Source organism: Tamandua tetradactyla, chromosome 9, assembly GCF_023851605.1.
Source record: "Tamandua tetradactyla isolate mTamTet1 chromosome 9, mTamTet1.pri, whole genome shotgun sequence".
Lineage (NCBI taxonomy): Eukaryota > Metazoa > Chordata > Mammalia > Pilosa > Myrmecophagidae > Tamandua > Tamandua tetradactyla.
The window spans coordinates 112309891-112327683 of record NC_135335.1 but is presented as its reverse complement, the minus strand read 5'-3'; the positions used below and the strand labels follow the sequence as shown (position 1 = coordinate 112327683).

The following is a 17793-nucleotide window of genomic DNA, read 5'->3' as shown; positions in this document are numbered from 1 at the left end:
CACTCAGCAATTCACAATATCATCACATAGTTGCATATTCATCATCATGATCATTTCCCAGAACATTTGCATCAATTCAGAAAAAGAAATAAAAAGACAATGATGATGAATAAAAAAAACAGAAAAATATAACAAACAGAAAAAAAAATTTTACATGCCATACCCTTACTGATCCCTTTCATTGATCACTAGCATTTCAAACTAAATCTATTTTAACATTTGTTCCCCCTATTATTTATTTTTATTCCATATGTTCCTCTCATCTGTTGACAAGGTAGATAAAAGGAGCGTCAGACACAAGGTTTTCACAATCACACAGTCACATTGTGAAAGCTATATCATTATACAATCATCCTCAAGAAACATGGCTACTGGAACACAGCTCTACATTTTCAGGCAGTTCCCTCCAGCCTCTCCATTACATCTTGGATAACAAGGTGATATCTACTTAATGCATAAGAATAACCTCCAGGATAACCTCTCGACTCTGTTTGGAATCTCTCAGCCACTGACACTCTGTCTCATTTCACTCTTCCCCCTTTTGATGGAGAAGGTTTTCTCAATCCCTTGATCCTGGGTCTCAGCTCATTCTAGAGTTTTTCTCAATCCGTTGATGCTGAATCTCAGCTCAATCTGAGGTTTCTGTCCCACGCTGCCAGGAAGATCCACACCCCTGGTAGTCATGTCCCATGTAGACAGGGGGAGGGTGGTGAGTCTGCTTGCTGTGTTGGCTGGAGAGAGAGGCCACATCTGAGCAACAAAAGAGGTTCTTTTGGGGGTGACTCTTTGGCTTAATTTTAAGTAGGCTTGACCTATCCCCTGTGGGGTTAAGTTTCATATGAACAAATCCCAAGACTGGGGGCTCAGCCTATAGCTTTGGTTGTCCACACTGCTTGTGAGAATATCAAGAATTCAACTTGGGGAAGTTGAGTTTTCCCCCGTTCTCACCATTCCCCAAAGGGGACTTTGCAAATACTTTTCCACTCACTGATCAAATCGCTCTGAGGTTCATCAGGGCATCACCTGGACAAGCCAACAAAATCTCATGTCCTATACAAAGTTCCATGTACTTAAGGTGTTCAATCAATTATCTACATAAGTTATATTAGGAGATGCACTAGTCAAAGTATAGATTTGTGCCAAATAAACATTTTTTGCTTTAGTCTCATACATTAGTTGAAATTTTAAAATATTAAGTACCATCTATTTTCAGCACACTGCAGTAATGACATTCTTTTGTTCTTCCTCATGCAAAAACATTTTTTAAATTTGTACATTTAGTCATATCACTATACAATCCAGGCATTCCTAGATTACACCATCTCAATCTTTATCGTCTTTCTTTGTGATTTCATTTATGCCCTAGCCCTCCTCCCTCTATCATTCTCATATGCAGCTTCATTCAGTGTTTTAACATAATTGTATTACAGTTAGGTAATATTGTGCTGTCCATTTCTGAGTTTTTATATTCAGTCCTGTTGCACAATCTGTATCCCTTTCAGCTCCAGTTACCCAATATCTTACCCTATTTCTATCTCCTGATGGTCTCTGTTACCAATGAAATATTCCAAGTTTATTCACTAATGTCAGTTCATATCAGTGAGACCATACAGTATTTGTCCTTTTGTTTCTGGCTAATCACACTCAGCATAATGTCCTTAACGTCCATCCATGTTGTTACATACTTCATAACTTTATTCTGTCTTACAGCTGCATAATATTCCATCTTATGTAAATGTCACAGTTTGTTTAGCCAACTGTCTGTTGATGGACATTTTGGCTGTTTCCATCTCTTGGTAATTGTTAATAATGCTGCTATAAACATTGGTGTGTAAATGTCCATTTGTGTCCTTGGCCTCGTGTCCTTTGAGTAGAGACAGCATATAGATGGGTCCTGTTTTTTAATCCATTCTGCCAGACTATGTATTTTGATTGGAGAGTTTAACCCATTAACATTCAGTGTTATTACTGCATGGGTACTACTTTCTTCTACTATTTTGCCTTCCGGATTTTATATGTCATATCTAATTTTCCTTCTTTTTACCTTTACTCATAGTCTTCCTTTCTACACTCTTCTCCACACCTCTCTCTTCTGTCATCGTATCTGTCTCTAGTGTTCCCTTTAGTATTTCTTGCAGAGCTGGTCTCTTTGGTCACAAATTCTCTCAGTGATTTTTTTGTCTGACAGTGTTTTAATTTCTCCCTCATTTTTGAAGGACAATTTTGCTGGATATAGAATTCTTGGTTGGCAGTTTTTCTCTTTTAATAATTTAAGTATATCATCCCACTGTCTTCTGAGAAAGAAGTTTCTGCTGAGAAATCTACACATAGTCTTATTGGGTTTCCCTTGTATGTGATGGATTGCTTTTCTCTTGCTGCTTTCAAGATCCTCTCTTTCTCTTTGACCTCTGACATTCTGATTATTAAATGTCTTGGAGTACGTCTGTTTGGATCTGTTCTCTTTGGGGTACGCTGCACTTCTTGGATCTATAATTTTAAGTCTTTCATAAGAATTGGGAAATTTTCAGTGATAATTTCCTCCATTAGTTTTTCTCCTCCTTTTTCCCTTCTCTTCTCCTTCTGGGACACCCACAACATGTATATTCGTGTGCTTCATATTGTCTTTGAATTCCCTGAGTCCCTGCTCATATTTTTCCATTTTCTTCCCTATAGTTTCTATTTCTTGTCGGATTTCAGATGTTCCGTCCTCCAGTTCAGAAATCCTATGTTCTGTCTCTCAGAATCTACCATTGTAGGTTTCCATTGTTTTTTTCATCTCTTCTACTGTGTCTTTCATTCCCATAAGTTCTGTGATTTGTTTTTTCAGACTTTCAGTTTCTTCTTTTTGTTCTTTCCTTGCCTTCTTTATATCCTCCCTCAATTCATTGATTTGATTTTGATGAGGTTTTCCATGTCTGTTTGTACATTCTGAATTAATTGTTTCAGCTCCCGTATGTCATTTGAATTGTTGGTTTGTTCCTTTGACTGGGTCATATCTTCAATTTTCCTAGTGTGATGTATTATTTTTTGCTGGCATCTAGGCATTTAATTACCTTAATTAGTTTATTCTGGAGATTGCTTTCACTTCTTTTATCTAGGGTTTTCTTGCTGGATGAATTTGTTGTCTATCTGTTCTTTGACATTCCGTTCAGCTTTATCTGGACCTTTAGCTTAAGTTTTGTTTAACAGAGGAGAATTTTTCAGTTCTTGTTTTCTTGTTTTTGCCCTGCTTGTGTGGTGCCTTCCCCCCCTCCCCCCTCCCCCCGCCAACACTTAGGAGAGTCTACTTAGATATTATAGACTCCAGGCAGATTTTCCCAGACCAAACTGGCCTCCTATCAGGAGGAAAGAGTCACCTGCGTCAGTTTTCCCTGAGGGTGAGACCCAGCAGGTTGAAAGACTTTCCTGTGAAGTCTCTGGACTCTGTTTTTCATATCCTGCCCAGTATGTGGTGCTTGTCTGATTGCAGGTCCCACCAGCATAAGATGATGTAGTACCTTTAATTTTGGCAGACTCTCCCTGCTGGGGGCATGGTGGAGACAGAGGAGAGGTTATAGGCTGGTTTCATGGCTTCAAATTATCAAGCCCTGGTGTCTGAATTCCTTGATGGAGGGATTCCACCTGGGTGGGGCTTCACCCCTCTCCTGAGGAAGGCACAAGCTCCAGATAAGCCCCCAAAAGAGCTCACTTCTGCCTATGCCTGGGGCAGTTGCAGCCTGAAAAGTCCTGCCGCTGTATCCAGAGGCAGTCAAGCCTTTGTAGATACACAGCCACAAAAACCTGTTTCCTTCTTTTTTTTCCCCCTTTTCTGTCTGCCCTGCCCCCTTGGTGCCGGGGCAAAAATGAGCAACCTCTGCTTTGATCAGGTTCACCTAAGCTGGGGGCCTATTTTTAGTAGTCAGAATTTGTTAATTAGTTCCACAATTGGCTTTTGGTTGTGCCCAGTCCCTGCTGCTGGTAAAGTCCTTTCCTTTCCCCTCGGGAAGTGGCCTGTGGGGGAGAGGCACTAGCCGCCGCAGCTTTGGGAACTCACGGTTCTGGGGAGGCTCGCAGCTGGTCCAGCTGGTCCAGACTGGGGCACGCTGTGTGTCCAATCACGTACGTGGCCCCAGGAGCTGTTTTGTACTGTTTCTGATTATTAGTTGTTCTGGAGGACGAACTAAAATGCGCACGTTGTTAAGCCGCCATCTTGACCCAGAAGTTATCCCTGTGAATTTGAGGATCAGCTTTTCCAGCTCATCAAAAAAAGATTGCTAGAATTTTTATAGGGATTATGTATCAAACTTGTAGATGGCTTTAGGTAGTTTTGACATCTTGCCAATATTAAGATTTCCTGTCTGTGTGCATAGGATATCTTGCCATTTATTTAGTCTTTTGTTTGTTTTATTTTTTTAGCAGTGTTTTTTAGTTTTCAGTGTACAAGTCCTTCACATCCTTGATAAATTTTTTTTCCATTCTACATATATAATCAGTAATTCTCTATATCATCACATAGTTGCATATTCATCATTTCTTAAAACATTTGCATCAATTCCGAAAAAGAAATAAAACAATAACAGAAAAAAAAGATTATACATACCGTACCCCTTACCCCTTGCTTTCATTGATCACTAGCATTTCAAACTAAATTTATTTTAACATTTGCTCCCCCTATTATTTATTTTTATTCCATATGTTCTACTCGTCTGTTGACATGCTAGATAAAAGGAACATCAGACACAAGGTTTTCACAATCACAGTCACATTGTGAAAGCTATATCATTATTCAATCATCCTCAAGAAACATGGCTACTGGAACACAGCTCTGCATTTTCAGGCAGTTCCCTCCAGCCTCTCCACTACATCTTGAATAACAAGGTGATATCTATTTAATGCGTAAGAATAACCTCCAGGATAACTCTGTTTGGAATCTCTAAGCCGTTGACACTTTGTCTCATTTCACTCTTCCCCCTTTTGATGGAGAAGGTTTTCTCAATCCCTTGATGCTGAGTCTCAGCTCATTCTAGGATTTTTCTCAATCCCTTGATGCTGAATCTCAGCTCATTCCAGGATCTCTGTCCAACGTTGCCAGGAAGGTCCACACCCCTGAGAGTCATGTCCCACATAGACAGGGGGAGGGTGGTGAGTTTGCCTGTTGTGTCGGCTGGAGAGAGAGGCCATATCTGAGCAGAAAAAGAGGCTCTCTTGGGGGTGATTCTTAGGCCTAAATTTTAAGTAGACTTGACCTATCCTTTGTGGGGTTAAGTTTCATATGAACAAACCCCATGACTGGGAGCTCAGCCTGTAACTTTGGTTGTCCACACTGCTTGTGAGAATATCTTGATAAATTTTTTCCTGAATATTTTATTCTTTGAGATGCTATTGTGAATGGATTTTTTTTTTTATTTCCATTTCAGAATGTTCTTTGCTGGTGTTTAGAAACACAACTGATTTTTACATGTTAATCTTGCAGTCTGCAACTTTGCTGAATTTGTTTTGGAGTCTTTAGGATTTTCTATATAAAGAATCATGTCATTTGTGAACAGAGTTTTACTTCTTTCTTTCCAATTTCCTTTTTCTTGCCTAATTGCTCTGGCTAGAACTTCCAGTTCAATGTTGAATGGCAGTGGTGAACGTAGGTACCCTTGTTTTGCTCCTGACCTGAGGCAAAAGGCTTTCACTCTTTCACCATTTAGTAATATTTAACAAATGCCTGAAATGAAGACCTCTAAAATTTGTTCATGAAATCACCAGTTTATAAAATTATTGAAAATTTGCAGTGTAATCTGATCAGTTTACAAATACATTGCCTTTTGTCAGACAATGCTTCCATGACAGCAGTTCCTCTTAGTGTCAGAGTTTTGTTTATTTGAGGGAGGATTGGGTGTTTGGCTTTTGAAAAGATCATTCACAAGTTTCAAATTTTCAAAGTACCAAAAGGTTTGTACTGACATGTCTCCCACTTACCCACTGACTTTATAGATATATAAATATGTGTATATAAATGGCAGCATACCACAAACACTGTTCTGCACTTTGCTTTTTTCTTTGCAAATATGTCTTAGAAATCATTGCATATCATTAAGTAAAGGTCATCCTTCTTTTATAGCATAACTTATTTAGCCAGTTTCCTTTTGATAAATATTTAAATGATTTCCACTCTTTTACCATTACAGACAATGTTGTAGTGAAGAACTGTGTGCATAAGTCAGTGTAAATTTGTTCAAGTAAATTAGGAAGATAACTTCCCAAATGTGGAATTGCTGGGTCAAAGGATATGTGCATTTGTAGTTCTGATGGATTTCTTCAGCTAGCCTTTCATAGAGACAGTATCAGTTTACACTCCACTCAGCAACGTATGGAAGTTCATTCACCCACACCCACTTCAACCTTTTCAATCAGTGTTTCTCTGATAGGTGCAAATAGAAACCCAGTGTATTTTTTAATGTGTATTTCATTCGTTATGAGTAAGGCTGAGCATCTCTGAATGTTTCACAATTGTTTCTTTGTCCTTTTCTGTGAACTATCTGTTCAAACCTTTTTGCCCATTTTTTCTTCCTATTAGTAATGTTTTTTTTTTCCTTTGTAATTAGCTGGGTTTTATATAATAGGGTTAATTGCCATTTGTTAGTACTATGAGTTACAAGTATTTTTCCCGGTTTTTTTTTCATTTCTATATGCATTTCTTTTTTTTTTATCTCAACATGCATAATTCTTTTTTTAACTTTTTTATTGTATAGTATAACATATACAAAGCAAAGAAAAAAGCAATGGTTTTCAAAGCACTCTTCAACAAGTAGTTAAAGTTTTCATGAGTCTGTTGAGTTTCCTTTTGGTTTTGCCATTCCAATTTTTTTCTTTGTAGTCAAATTTTTAAATCTTTTATTTATTTAAGATTAAATAAGATTAAATAAGGTTAAATTTGTTTAAGACAAAAAATTTACTTTTTTGTCACAGGTCATATTTAGAGGGGAAAGGTTGGGAAGTTGGTGAACAGAGAGGAGGCTATAGTACTCTGAACAACCTCAGGAAACCTCAAAGAGGAGTGAGGCAAAGAACAGCGTGGGAGCCTAAGATGGGAAGAGAGTAATTTCTCAGCTGAATAAGGGCCTTGCAATGTAGCGTTGCTATTCAGTTTGACATAGATTTCATGTATAACTGTATTAGCCAGTCTTCTCTTTCCGAACAATAGAAACTGATTAATTTAAGCAGAAAAGAAGTTATTAGGGAGCACACAGAACTTGAGTAAAGGTTGGAAAAGCAGACTCAGAAAATAGGCACGATCAAGGGAGCCCATAGGCAAGGCTCTGCCACGGGCTCACACCTGGTTAGGGCTTCTGGTGCTACTGGCATCACTGCCTCTGGGAGCTGGCTTCTGGCAGCAGCATGAATTAACTGTCCCAGCTTCATTGTGCCACTTGCTTCAGATTCAGAGTACCAGGGTGAAGCTTTCAGTTGACCAGGCAGTCATGAAAATTATAGATAGATAAAGCTGAAATTTTAATTTAACCAAAGACTGAGGAGAAATAGTTGATGTGGAGTTACTTTATTTAGAGTTCTTATTATATTTCCATTTAATGTAAAAGTTACAATTTTCTTAAAGATGACCTTTACAGAAAAAGTTTCATATTTTATTCATTCTAAAAATATTAGATAGTTGGATGGTAAGCTTTATCAGTGCCTTCAGTCATAAATGAGCTCAATTCTAATACATACTGAGAAAAGATGATTTTGGATCTGTCCAATATGACATTTTCAGTCTGTTGTAGGACAGTAATTGTGCATTTAGCACAGTTTTGTATGGTGTTATTCAGTGTCTGTAGTTTCTATGGAAACAGACTTAAAACATTGGCCCAGATTCTCTGAGCATTTTTTTCCAACCTGTAGGTTTTTTTTCTTAATGGAAGAGCCTCAGATTTTATTATTAATCCAACTCTATTCCACAGTGAGCTCTGCTACAACATAACATGGTAGTCCCGCAAAACGCAATAAAAGCCACGGTGCTTATTGAGAAAAATGGAGTTAGAGCCACAATACTCAAAAACTTTGTGAGTAGCACATAAAATAAAATGTAAAAAAATAGGGACCAGGGTGCACTCGCCTTCCATACGGGAGACCTGGGTTCGATTCCTGGACCATGCATCCCCCCCCAAAAAAAATAAATAAAAATTAGGAACCTAATTAAACTGTAGGATAATTTTCATGTTAAGAAATACATAAATATTACACTTTACCTTGACAGAGACCTGAAGTTTACTTTTGGAATAAGCATGAAGAGCTGGAGCTTGTGAGTTACTGTGAAGTGGTGGCAGGAGGTTGACCTAAAAGGAGATGGAAAGTGGTAGCACTAGACAGAGATGGATGCTGCTCACAGTACATGCAGTAAACTGAGATAGCTGAAAGTATTTGAGGTGTGTACATGTGTTCATTTTGTACATTCCTGCAAGGCTGAAGTTAGCTAGGTGCCGCTTTCTGCATTTACCTGTTGTTTTTTTATGGATGAAAATCATGCGATGCTCAGATTGTTCCCTAACGAATGGGCACATTGAAACAAATTTGGATTTTTTAAACAAGTGTAGCAGAACTGACTGTATTTTTACTAGAACAACTGAATAGTGTATATTTTTAAATAAAATTAGGAGTAGGGGAAAAATGATCAATAGACATTTGCCTTCATGACATTATAGAAATAGTAAGTTAGCATTGTTTTTATTTATACTGTATGTACTTTATTATTAATTTGAGATGATATCCTCATTTGAAGGATTCAATACCCTTCATTAAAGAAATGAGATAATACTATACTGGGCCTCAGATTAGTAAGTTGAAGCCCTTAGTGGAGGTTGAAATCAAAGTTTAACTGAAGATTTCATATTTAGTATTTATGTCATCAGTATTACCTGCGTGTGCCATTAATTATGCAGGGATACTGTGAATATTTGAAAACATTGATCAGAACTTAATGTTACTAATATCTTTTCTCTTGTCAAAATTTTTGAGTTCTATAGTTATGTTGTTTCTTTTAATATTTAATAATTAAAGTGATTTTTCTGAAATTTCACCAATCCTTAAAGAAAGTCAGAATTTTTTTCTTTTAATGGAAGACAGAAAAACATTTGTCAGCCTGAATATTCACATTTATATCTAATTAATCATTTTACAAGAACAGACCAAAGTATCCTGGAATTTCTTCCTCAATGTTGTAGAATTCCTGGAATATTTAAGCTCTTGGCAATAATACTGTATTTTTTTTTAATTGAACTAGAGAAAAAGATGTACTTGAAATGTTTATCAAAAAAAATAATTTTAATAAATTGGTATTTCTTTTGACTTCTAATAGTCATGATACTAAATAGTGTTAATAAACTGGGTCGTGGATGATTTTGTTTTTTTAAAGAGATAAATTCTATGACAAATTCTTTTATAGGCTTTTTGATGTAATGAAATTTTTATGTTTTAACTTGTATATATAACTTCTAATATGTCATCCTGTTGTCTTTCAGGTTGCAACAAGGACAGTGTCAGGGCAGGATGTAAAAAATGTGGCTACCGTAAGTACACTAAAAAAATGTTTTATACAGTATTCTTACAAGAATCATTGCCACTTTGGACAGTAGGACTTAGTGTCCTGAGATCAGGGTCCCTAAGGTAGTCCTTTAGCCCTGTTACTTAGCTCTACTGTGTAGGTGATTCCGAAATTACTCTTTCAACATTAACTATTCACTGTTCTTCCTTCTGTGGTCCCAAGTGGCAAATAGCTAGGTATCTGGTGACTAGAAAAATGTCATAAAATATAAGTGGTTAGTAATAGATTTAGGCATTTGGAGAAAGTATATTTCAAAAAATAGTACACATGTATTCATGCTTTTACTCCTAATTCTTCTGTATGCTAGATGAAGAAGCAGTGGCAATACCAACTGTTTATGAAGAATTTTCCTGCTTATTGAATTTGCTTATCCCTCATTGTAAGGTTATAATTGCTTCCAGAATTTCTGCTCATGGGCACAAACTTGATTTAAGTAATCATTTATCTCCATTATGATTAATATAATATGTAATATATGTTATAAATTTGTAATGATATTCTGTAAACAAAGATTTCTCCAGGGAAATGTAACAATTTCAAAAACTAGAACAGCATTTGATGTTTTCTGAGTTGTTTGGAGACCATACAAATTAGCCTGGATTGTTACTAAAACTCTAATTCATTGGAGATTTTTTTTGCCCAAAGTAAATGTGATTTAAAAAAAAAAAAGATTTCCATGCAGGACATGTGATAAGAGACCAGTCAGTGCATGGATCTTCATCAGAAGTTCTCAAAGAATAAATGGATACTGGGAGACCCAATTCACAAGCAACAGCTCACGGAAAATGTTTCTTCACATAGCAGGATTGAGTTATCTAAGTATATGTATCCATTAATTAAATGAAAAGCCCTAGAAAAAAAAATATACTTGCGTGCAAAAAATAAGTGCAATGAGATATTTTCTGTTTTTAAAATTATTTGTATGTATTTCTGCTTTATTTTCTTTCAATCTTTGCTAATTTACATGTTTCATTTCTTTATCCAAGGTTTAATAACCTACTATACATATATTTATATGTAAATGCTCTATTTATTTCAAAATCTGGTCTGGATTTTCCAGTCTACTTGGACTTCTTTTAACTTAAGACTGCTGGGAACACAAACTCATTTTATGGAAGTAGAATATTTGTTGAGCTAGTCTCTTTATTGCTGTTTTATTTCAGATCACAATGGAAGAATCTATAATAATTAAAATTTTTAGAGAGAAGTCAGGTCAACAAATGGTTTTGGCAATCTTTACAACTTTAGTTCCTTCTACTTATTATTCAGATCCTTGATTTTAATGCATAAATTACTAAACAATTTCTAACTTGTCTTCTGTGGAAAAATTTAGTAATATTTCCACTTGTTGTTAAATTTACATCTTTACACCCTTAGGAAAGAAGGTCTTCTCAGTTTAACAAATCCTTTTGATAGAAAATACATTTTAAAAATTAATTTATCTGTAATTTGGGAGCCAGTATCTTTGTATTGCTTGTAGAGGTAAGAGAAAGGTCAACAAGAATTTGAAATGTCTTTATGCCCAAAAATGTGGATATTCTTCAGTTGTTTTCAAAAGACTATTCTCTTTATTGTTGTAAAAATAATGGCTTGTATTATACAATTTATATTTAAACTACTTTGATACTTGATAAAAAAAAATTTTAGTTCATAATGTTTCAATATAGATATATTGCTGTTTCAAAAAATTTCAAGTTAAGGATAAATATGTTACTAAATAACATGGATCTCTTTAATGCAGAATTTCCTCAGCAAAATTAATTTAGGAGAATAGGTTATTTCTGTATTTTTTAATGTTTTTTAAGTTGATGCTATGCCTTTGTCAATATAATAAATGTCTCAAAGAATTATGATAGTTCTCAGAAAATATGCCTAAAAGATTAAATTCAGTACAGTAGACTTAGCAATTGGGCATTTGAACACAGTAGCAGGAAATAAAAACGGATACCTAAATACCTTTAACATTTTATTTAACTTAAAATGCTCATTTGCTGCAGTCATATCTTTTGATATGTGAATCTGCTAATTGGTGTTCCACATAGACTTTTGTGAACGAACCACATCTGTAATGTGTCTTCTACTTTTTCTGCTTTGTTTCTTTAAAGATGAGCAAAAAGTTAAGATACTGGCAAAGAAACCTGAGCACAGAATCCTTCTATAATTACTTCTCAACTAGGGGTTTGAGGAGTTTGATGGGCGAGGAAAAATTAAAGGATTGAGAAACTGGAGGTCTTAATGAGATTCAAAAACAAGTCTTTGCTTGGATATAAGGAAGAAAGAAGGCTAGAATAATGAAAGAGTATAATACTGGAATTTAGAATTTCAGAGGCATGACAGTTCCAGATGATGACTAGAGTGTGTCCATAGTGTGGCATCAAGAATGTGAAGGAACTGAGAAAAATTAAGGTATAGGATAGGCTGTCCATTCAGATTTATGACAGGGCTTATGGTGCAGAGCAGAAGTATGAGCCTGGTCAAAGACTTCAGTGAATGGGGCCATTCAGCAGCAGCAGGGGGCTTTATGGGAATGTGGAGGACTTATTTGGAAACAGCATTGTAAAGCATTGACAATATTAATAATACTGAGGTATTGGATGATTAGCTATAGAGAAGTATCCTTAGGGAAGAGCAAATATGCCATAAAAAATGTGATACAGGGAGTATTCTGCAAACAGGTTTATCAGGTAGGACAGTTTGTTCACTAGAGATTTCATGTTTCAGAAACTATAATAAAAAGATTGGAATGGGAGAGGCAATGGTTAGCTAAGTCGGGAAAACAAGAACAGAGTAATATGAAGATGAGACTTTAAGGAAGGATAAATGAATACAGAAGCCTGCATTTTAGGATAGGGGCTAAAATAAGAATGTGAAGCTTGGTGGGATTAATAGGATTTAAAATTCAAATTTTATAACAGAGCTTTTATGTTCCTAAGCTGAGACCTTGGGTGGAGCCAAAGCCCCAGTTAAGTTAGCAGTCATTAGCATAGTCTGGACACGCTGTTGACCAAGAAAAGGCGTTTGGCCCTCTTACCATAAAACAAGTTTTTGTTGTATGTGTGTATTGACAGATTATATTCTACATAGTCAGAATGAAAATGGAGATTTTATTATTACTTGGCACTTAGTTTTTCCCACATAACCAGTACTGGAGTGAGGAAAGGGGAGAATCTACCTTTGCTTGTAGTAATACAATAAATGCTGTTCTAGTTTGCTAGCTGCTGGAATGCAACACGCCAGAGACAGATTGGCTTTCAATAAAAGGGGATTTATTCAGTTAACATACAGTTCTTCAGAGGAAAGGCAGCTAACTTTCAACTGAGGTTCTTTCTTATGTGGGAAGGCACAGGGTGATCTCTGCTGGTCTTCTCTTCAGGCCTCTGGGTTCCAACAGCTTTCCCTGGGGTAGTTCTTTCTGCATCTCCAGAGGCCTGGGCTGAGCTGTGAGTGCTGGGCTGAGTGCTGAGATGAAGTATGCTGAGCTACTTGGGCTTGTTCTACTTTGAGTCTCTCATTTAAGCACCAGCTAGTTAAATCAGACATCATTCATTGCAGCAGGCATGCCTTCTAGCTGACTGCAGATGCAATCAGCAACAGATGAGGTTCACATGCCATTGGCTCATGTCTGCAGCAACAGAACTAGGCACCTTCACCTAGCCAAGTTGACACCTGAATCTGCCTACCACAAATGCCTACATGGTGCCAATCTATGTTCTGAGGTACTTTAAAGATATGATTTCATTGTTTTTCGTTCTTGAAACAACCTTATGAAGTAGGTTTCATGGTCTTCATTGTTATGGACATTTAAGGTCATAGCTCTGGCACCAGATAGAGTAGGTACAAACCTCAGCTGGCACTTCATAGTTATGTAACATGAGGCAAGTTGCTTAATCACTGTGTTTTAGTTTCCTAACAGTAACATGTGGTAACTATAGTACTGAATTCCATAGAGCTATTTTGTAGGATGAGTTAATCCAAGTAAAGTGTTCAGATCAATGAAGGGTCATAGTAAGTGCTCACCAGATGGGACTGATTATTATTGTTATTGCTACAACAGTCGGAAAACTGAGGCTCAGGAGAGTTACTCTGCTATTAAGTGAGAAAACTAGAATTTTTACTCTGGTTTTCTGTAAGACTTTATGCTATACCACATTGCTTTTTCTAATCAGTTATTAAAATGTTATAACTTGAGATATGTCTGTTTATCTGTGATAAAAAAATTAAGCTTCTGAGTTATACAGTGGTGGCTCAGTGGCAGAATGCCCGAGACCCAGGTTCATTTCCTGGAACCTGCCCATGCCAAAAAAAAAAAAAAAAAGAAAGAAAAGAAAATTAAGCTTCTGTTCACCTAAGAATTCTCTGCTCATTTTCTACTTCATGTCAATTTGGAAAAGTAGCTACATGAATGTTAATTTGGAACATAATTATTTCTTAAGCTCCCTTCCCTTCTTTTCTAGGAAAAAAGGAAAAAGAGGGGAAAAAAAGAACTTTATTTGTAGCTTCGTGAGTAACTTCTCTTATCACTTTAGAGTCACTTTCTTTGAATTATCAGTTTAGGGTTACTTTTGTTGAAGCAAAGTTGAAATGGACGCGGGACAGAACTTGGTGCCAGTGTGGTCATTATTCAAGTATTTTATTTATTTTAAATAGTCATTGCAATGTGAAGTGTTTGAATACAAAACTAGCTTAATTAAAAATCATGTCATCATGAGTTCTAATCAAAATGGCAACTGAGGGTGGGCCACGGTGGCTCAGCAGGTAAGAATGCTTGCCTGCCAAGCCCAAGGACCCAGGTTCGATTCCTGGTGCCTGCCCATGTTAAAAAAAAAAAAAAAAAGGCAACTGAACTGACATAGAAAGTCCTCTCTTCTACTCCAGACACTTAGAGAATAATGTAATAGTGATAAAATAATAATATTAATAACCAGCACAAAAGAATGGAAAGAAAATCCCCAGGTGCTGGAAATAAAAAAGAACACAGAGCCAGAGCAGGAGTGCTCACGGAAAACCATGAGACCCACAGGATTTTCATCTGGATAGTCCTGTGGGGATATAGACAGAAGCCTTAGACCCTGGTGGATGGCAGCATGGCTGGAGTGCATGTTCTTCAAAAAGGCTGAAACAGGGATTAGAGAATTTTTATTCACTGTCTGAGGAAAGCAACAAGAAATCTTAGATTAAGTCCCTATAAAATAATGATAAGAAGAAAGGGAATAATTAGAAATTAGCAACCTAAGCTTACACTGTCTTTAAGTATAAGTGAACTTATGCTGCTTCCAGTGAGGCAGGAACCATTTTTCTCAAGCTAAGAAATTATATTAAAAATTTGCCTAGTATCAAATCAAGAAACTAAGTTTTGCTATATGCTGTTTTTAATAAACTACTTAGAAAACTAAAAATTACATAGAAATTTTCAAATTAAGGGATGGGGAAAACAGAGCAGACAAAAATTAAGTTGAATATTGCTGATTTGAGCTGTTTTATCCACAAAAATGGCAATTACATATACTTCAACTAATACTAACCAAAAGAGCACTAGTAAAGCATTATAGACCAATTTTTTTTATTATTAAAAAAAATTAACAAAACATTTAGAAATCATTCCATTCTACATGTACAATCAGTAATTCTTAATATCATCACATAGTTGCATATTCATCATTTCTTAGTACATTTGCATCGATTTAGAAAAAGAAATAAAAAGACAACAGAATAAGAATTAAAACGATAATAGAGAGAAAAAAAAACCTATACCTCACATGCAGCTTCATTCAATGTTTTAACATAATTGCATTACAATTAGGTAGTATTGTGCTGTCCATTTCTGAGTTTTTATATCCAGTCCTGTTGCACAGTCTGTATCCCTTCAGCTCCAATTACCCCTTCTCTTTTTTTTTTTTTATTAATTAACGGAAAAAAAGAAATTAACCCAACATTTAGAAACCATACCATTCTACATATGCAATCAGTAATTCTTAACATCATCACATAGATGCATGATCATCGTTTCTTAGTACATTTGCATCGGTTTAGAAGAACTAGCAACACAACAGAAAAAGATATAGAATGTTAATATAGAGGAAAAAGTAAAAGTAATAATAGTAAAAACAAAACAAAACAAAACAAAAACCTATAGCTCAGATGCAGCTACATTCAGTGTTTTAACATGATTACTTTACAGTTAGGTATTATTGTGCTGTCCATTTTTGAGTTTTTATATCTAGTCCTGTTGCACAGTCTGTATCCCTTCAGCTCCAATTGCCCATTATCTTACCCTGTTTCTACCTCCTGCTGGACTCTGTTACCAATGACATATTCCAAATTTATTCTCGAATGTCCGTTCACATCAGTGGGACCATACAGTATTTGTCCTTTAGTTTTTGGCTAGACTCACTCAGCATAATATTCTCTAGGTCCATCCATGTTATTACATGCTTCATAAGTTGATCCTGTCTTAAAGCTGCATAATATTCCATCGTATGTATATACCACACTTTGTTTAGCCACTCTTCTGTTGATGGAGATTTTGGCTGTTTCCATCTCTTTGCAATTGTAAATAATGCTGCTATAAACATTGGTGTGCAAATGTCCGTTTGTGTCTTTGCCCTTAAGTCCTTTGAGTAGATTCCCAGCAATGGTGTTGCTGGGTCGTATGGCAATTCTATATTCAGCTTTTTGAAGAACCGCCAAACTGCCTTCCACAGTGGTTGCACCATTTGACATTCCCAACAACAGTGGATAAGTGTGCCTCTTTCTCCGCATCCTCTCCAGCACTTGTCATTTTCTGTTTTGTTGATAATGGCCATTCTGGTGGGTGTGAGATGATATCTCATTGTGGTTTTGATTTGCATTTCTCTAATGGCCGGGGACATTGAGCATCTCTTCATGTGTCTTTTGGCCATTTGTATTTCCTCTTCTGATAGGTGTCTGTTCAAGTCTTTTTCCCATTTTGTAATTGGGTTGGCTGTCTTTTTGTTGTTGAGTTGAACAATCTCTTTATAAATTCTGGATACTAGACCTTTATCTGATATGTCATTTCCAAATATTGTCTCCCATTGTGTAGGCTGTCTTTCTACTTTCTTGATGAAGTTCTTTGATGCACAAAAGTGTTTAATTTTGAGGAGCTCCCATTTATTTATTTCCTTCTTCAGTGTTCTTGCTTTAGGTTTAAGGTTCATAAAACCGCCTCCAGTTGTAAGATTCATAAGATATCTCCCAACATTTTCCTCTAACTGTTTTATGGTCTTAGACCTAATGTTTAGATCTTTGATCCATTTTGAGTTAACTTTTGTATAGGGTGTGAGACATGGGTCTTCTTTCATTCTTTTGCATATGGATATCCAGTTCTCTAGGCACCATTTATTGAAGAGGCTGTTCTGTCCCAGGTGAGTTGGCTTGACTGCCTTATCAAAGATCAAATGTCCATAGATGAGAGGGTCTATATCTGAGCACTCTATTCGATTCCATTGGTCGATATATCTATCTTTATGCCAATACCATGCTGTTTTGACCACTGTGGCTTCATAATATGCCTTAAAGTCAGGCAGCGCGAGACCTCCAGCTTCGTTTTTTTTCCTCAAGATGTTTTTAGAAATTTGGGGCACCCTGCCCTTCCAGATAAATTTGCTTATTGGTTTTTCTATTTCTGAAAAATAAGTTGTTGGGATTTTGATTGGTATTGCATTGAATCTGTAAATCAATTTAGGTAGGATTGACATCTTAACTATATTTAGTCTTCCAATCCATGAACACGGTATGCCCTTCCATCTATTTAGGTCTTCTGTGATTTCTTTTAACAGTTTTTTGTAGTTTTCTTTATATAGGTTTTTTGTCTCTTTAGTTAAATTTATTCCTAGGTATTTTATTCTTTTAGTTGCAATTGTAAATGGGATTCGTTTCTTGATTTCCCCCTCAGCTTGTTCATTACTAGTGTATAGAAATGCTACAGATTTTTGAATGTTGATCTTGTAACCTGCTACTTTGCTGTACTCATTTATTAGCTCTAGTAGTTTTGTTGTGGATTTTTCCGGGTTTTCAACGTATAGTATCATATCGTCTGCAAACAGTGATAGTTTTACTTCTTCCTTTCCAATTTTGATGCCTTGTATTTCTTTTTCTTGTCTAATTGCTCTGGCTAGAACCTCCAACACAATGTTGAATAATAGTGGTGATAATGGACATCCTTGTCTTGTTCCTGATCTTAGGGGGAAAGTTTTCAATTTTTTCCCATT

General features: G+C 36.1%; 1 protein-coding gene across 1 annotated transcript in view; it reads left to right on the top strand.

Annotated features, from left to right (window-relative positions):
- Positions 1–17793, top strand: part of SREK1IP1 (SREK1 interacting protein 1) — a 57999-nt gene that overhangs the window by 6070 nt on the left and 34136 nt on the right. The window contains exon 2 of the mRNA XM_077117301.1: positions 9483–9530. Coding sequence (XP_076973416.1) covers positions 9483–9530 — 48 coding nt within the window. The remainder of the gene's footprint in view (positions 1–9482; positions 9531–17793) is intronic.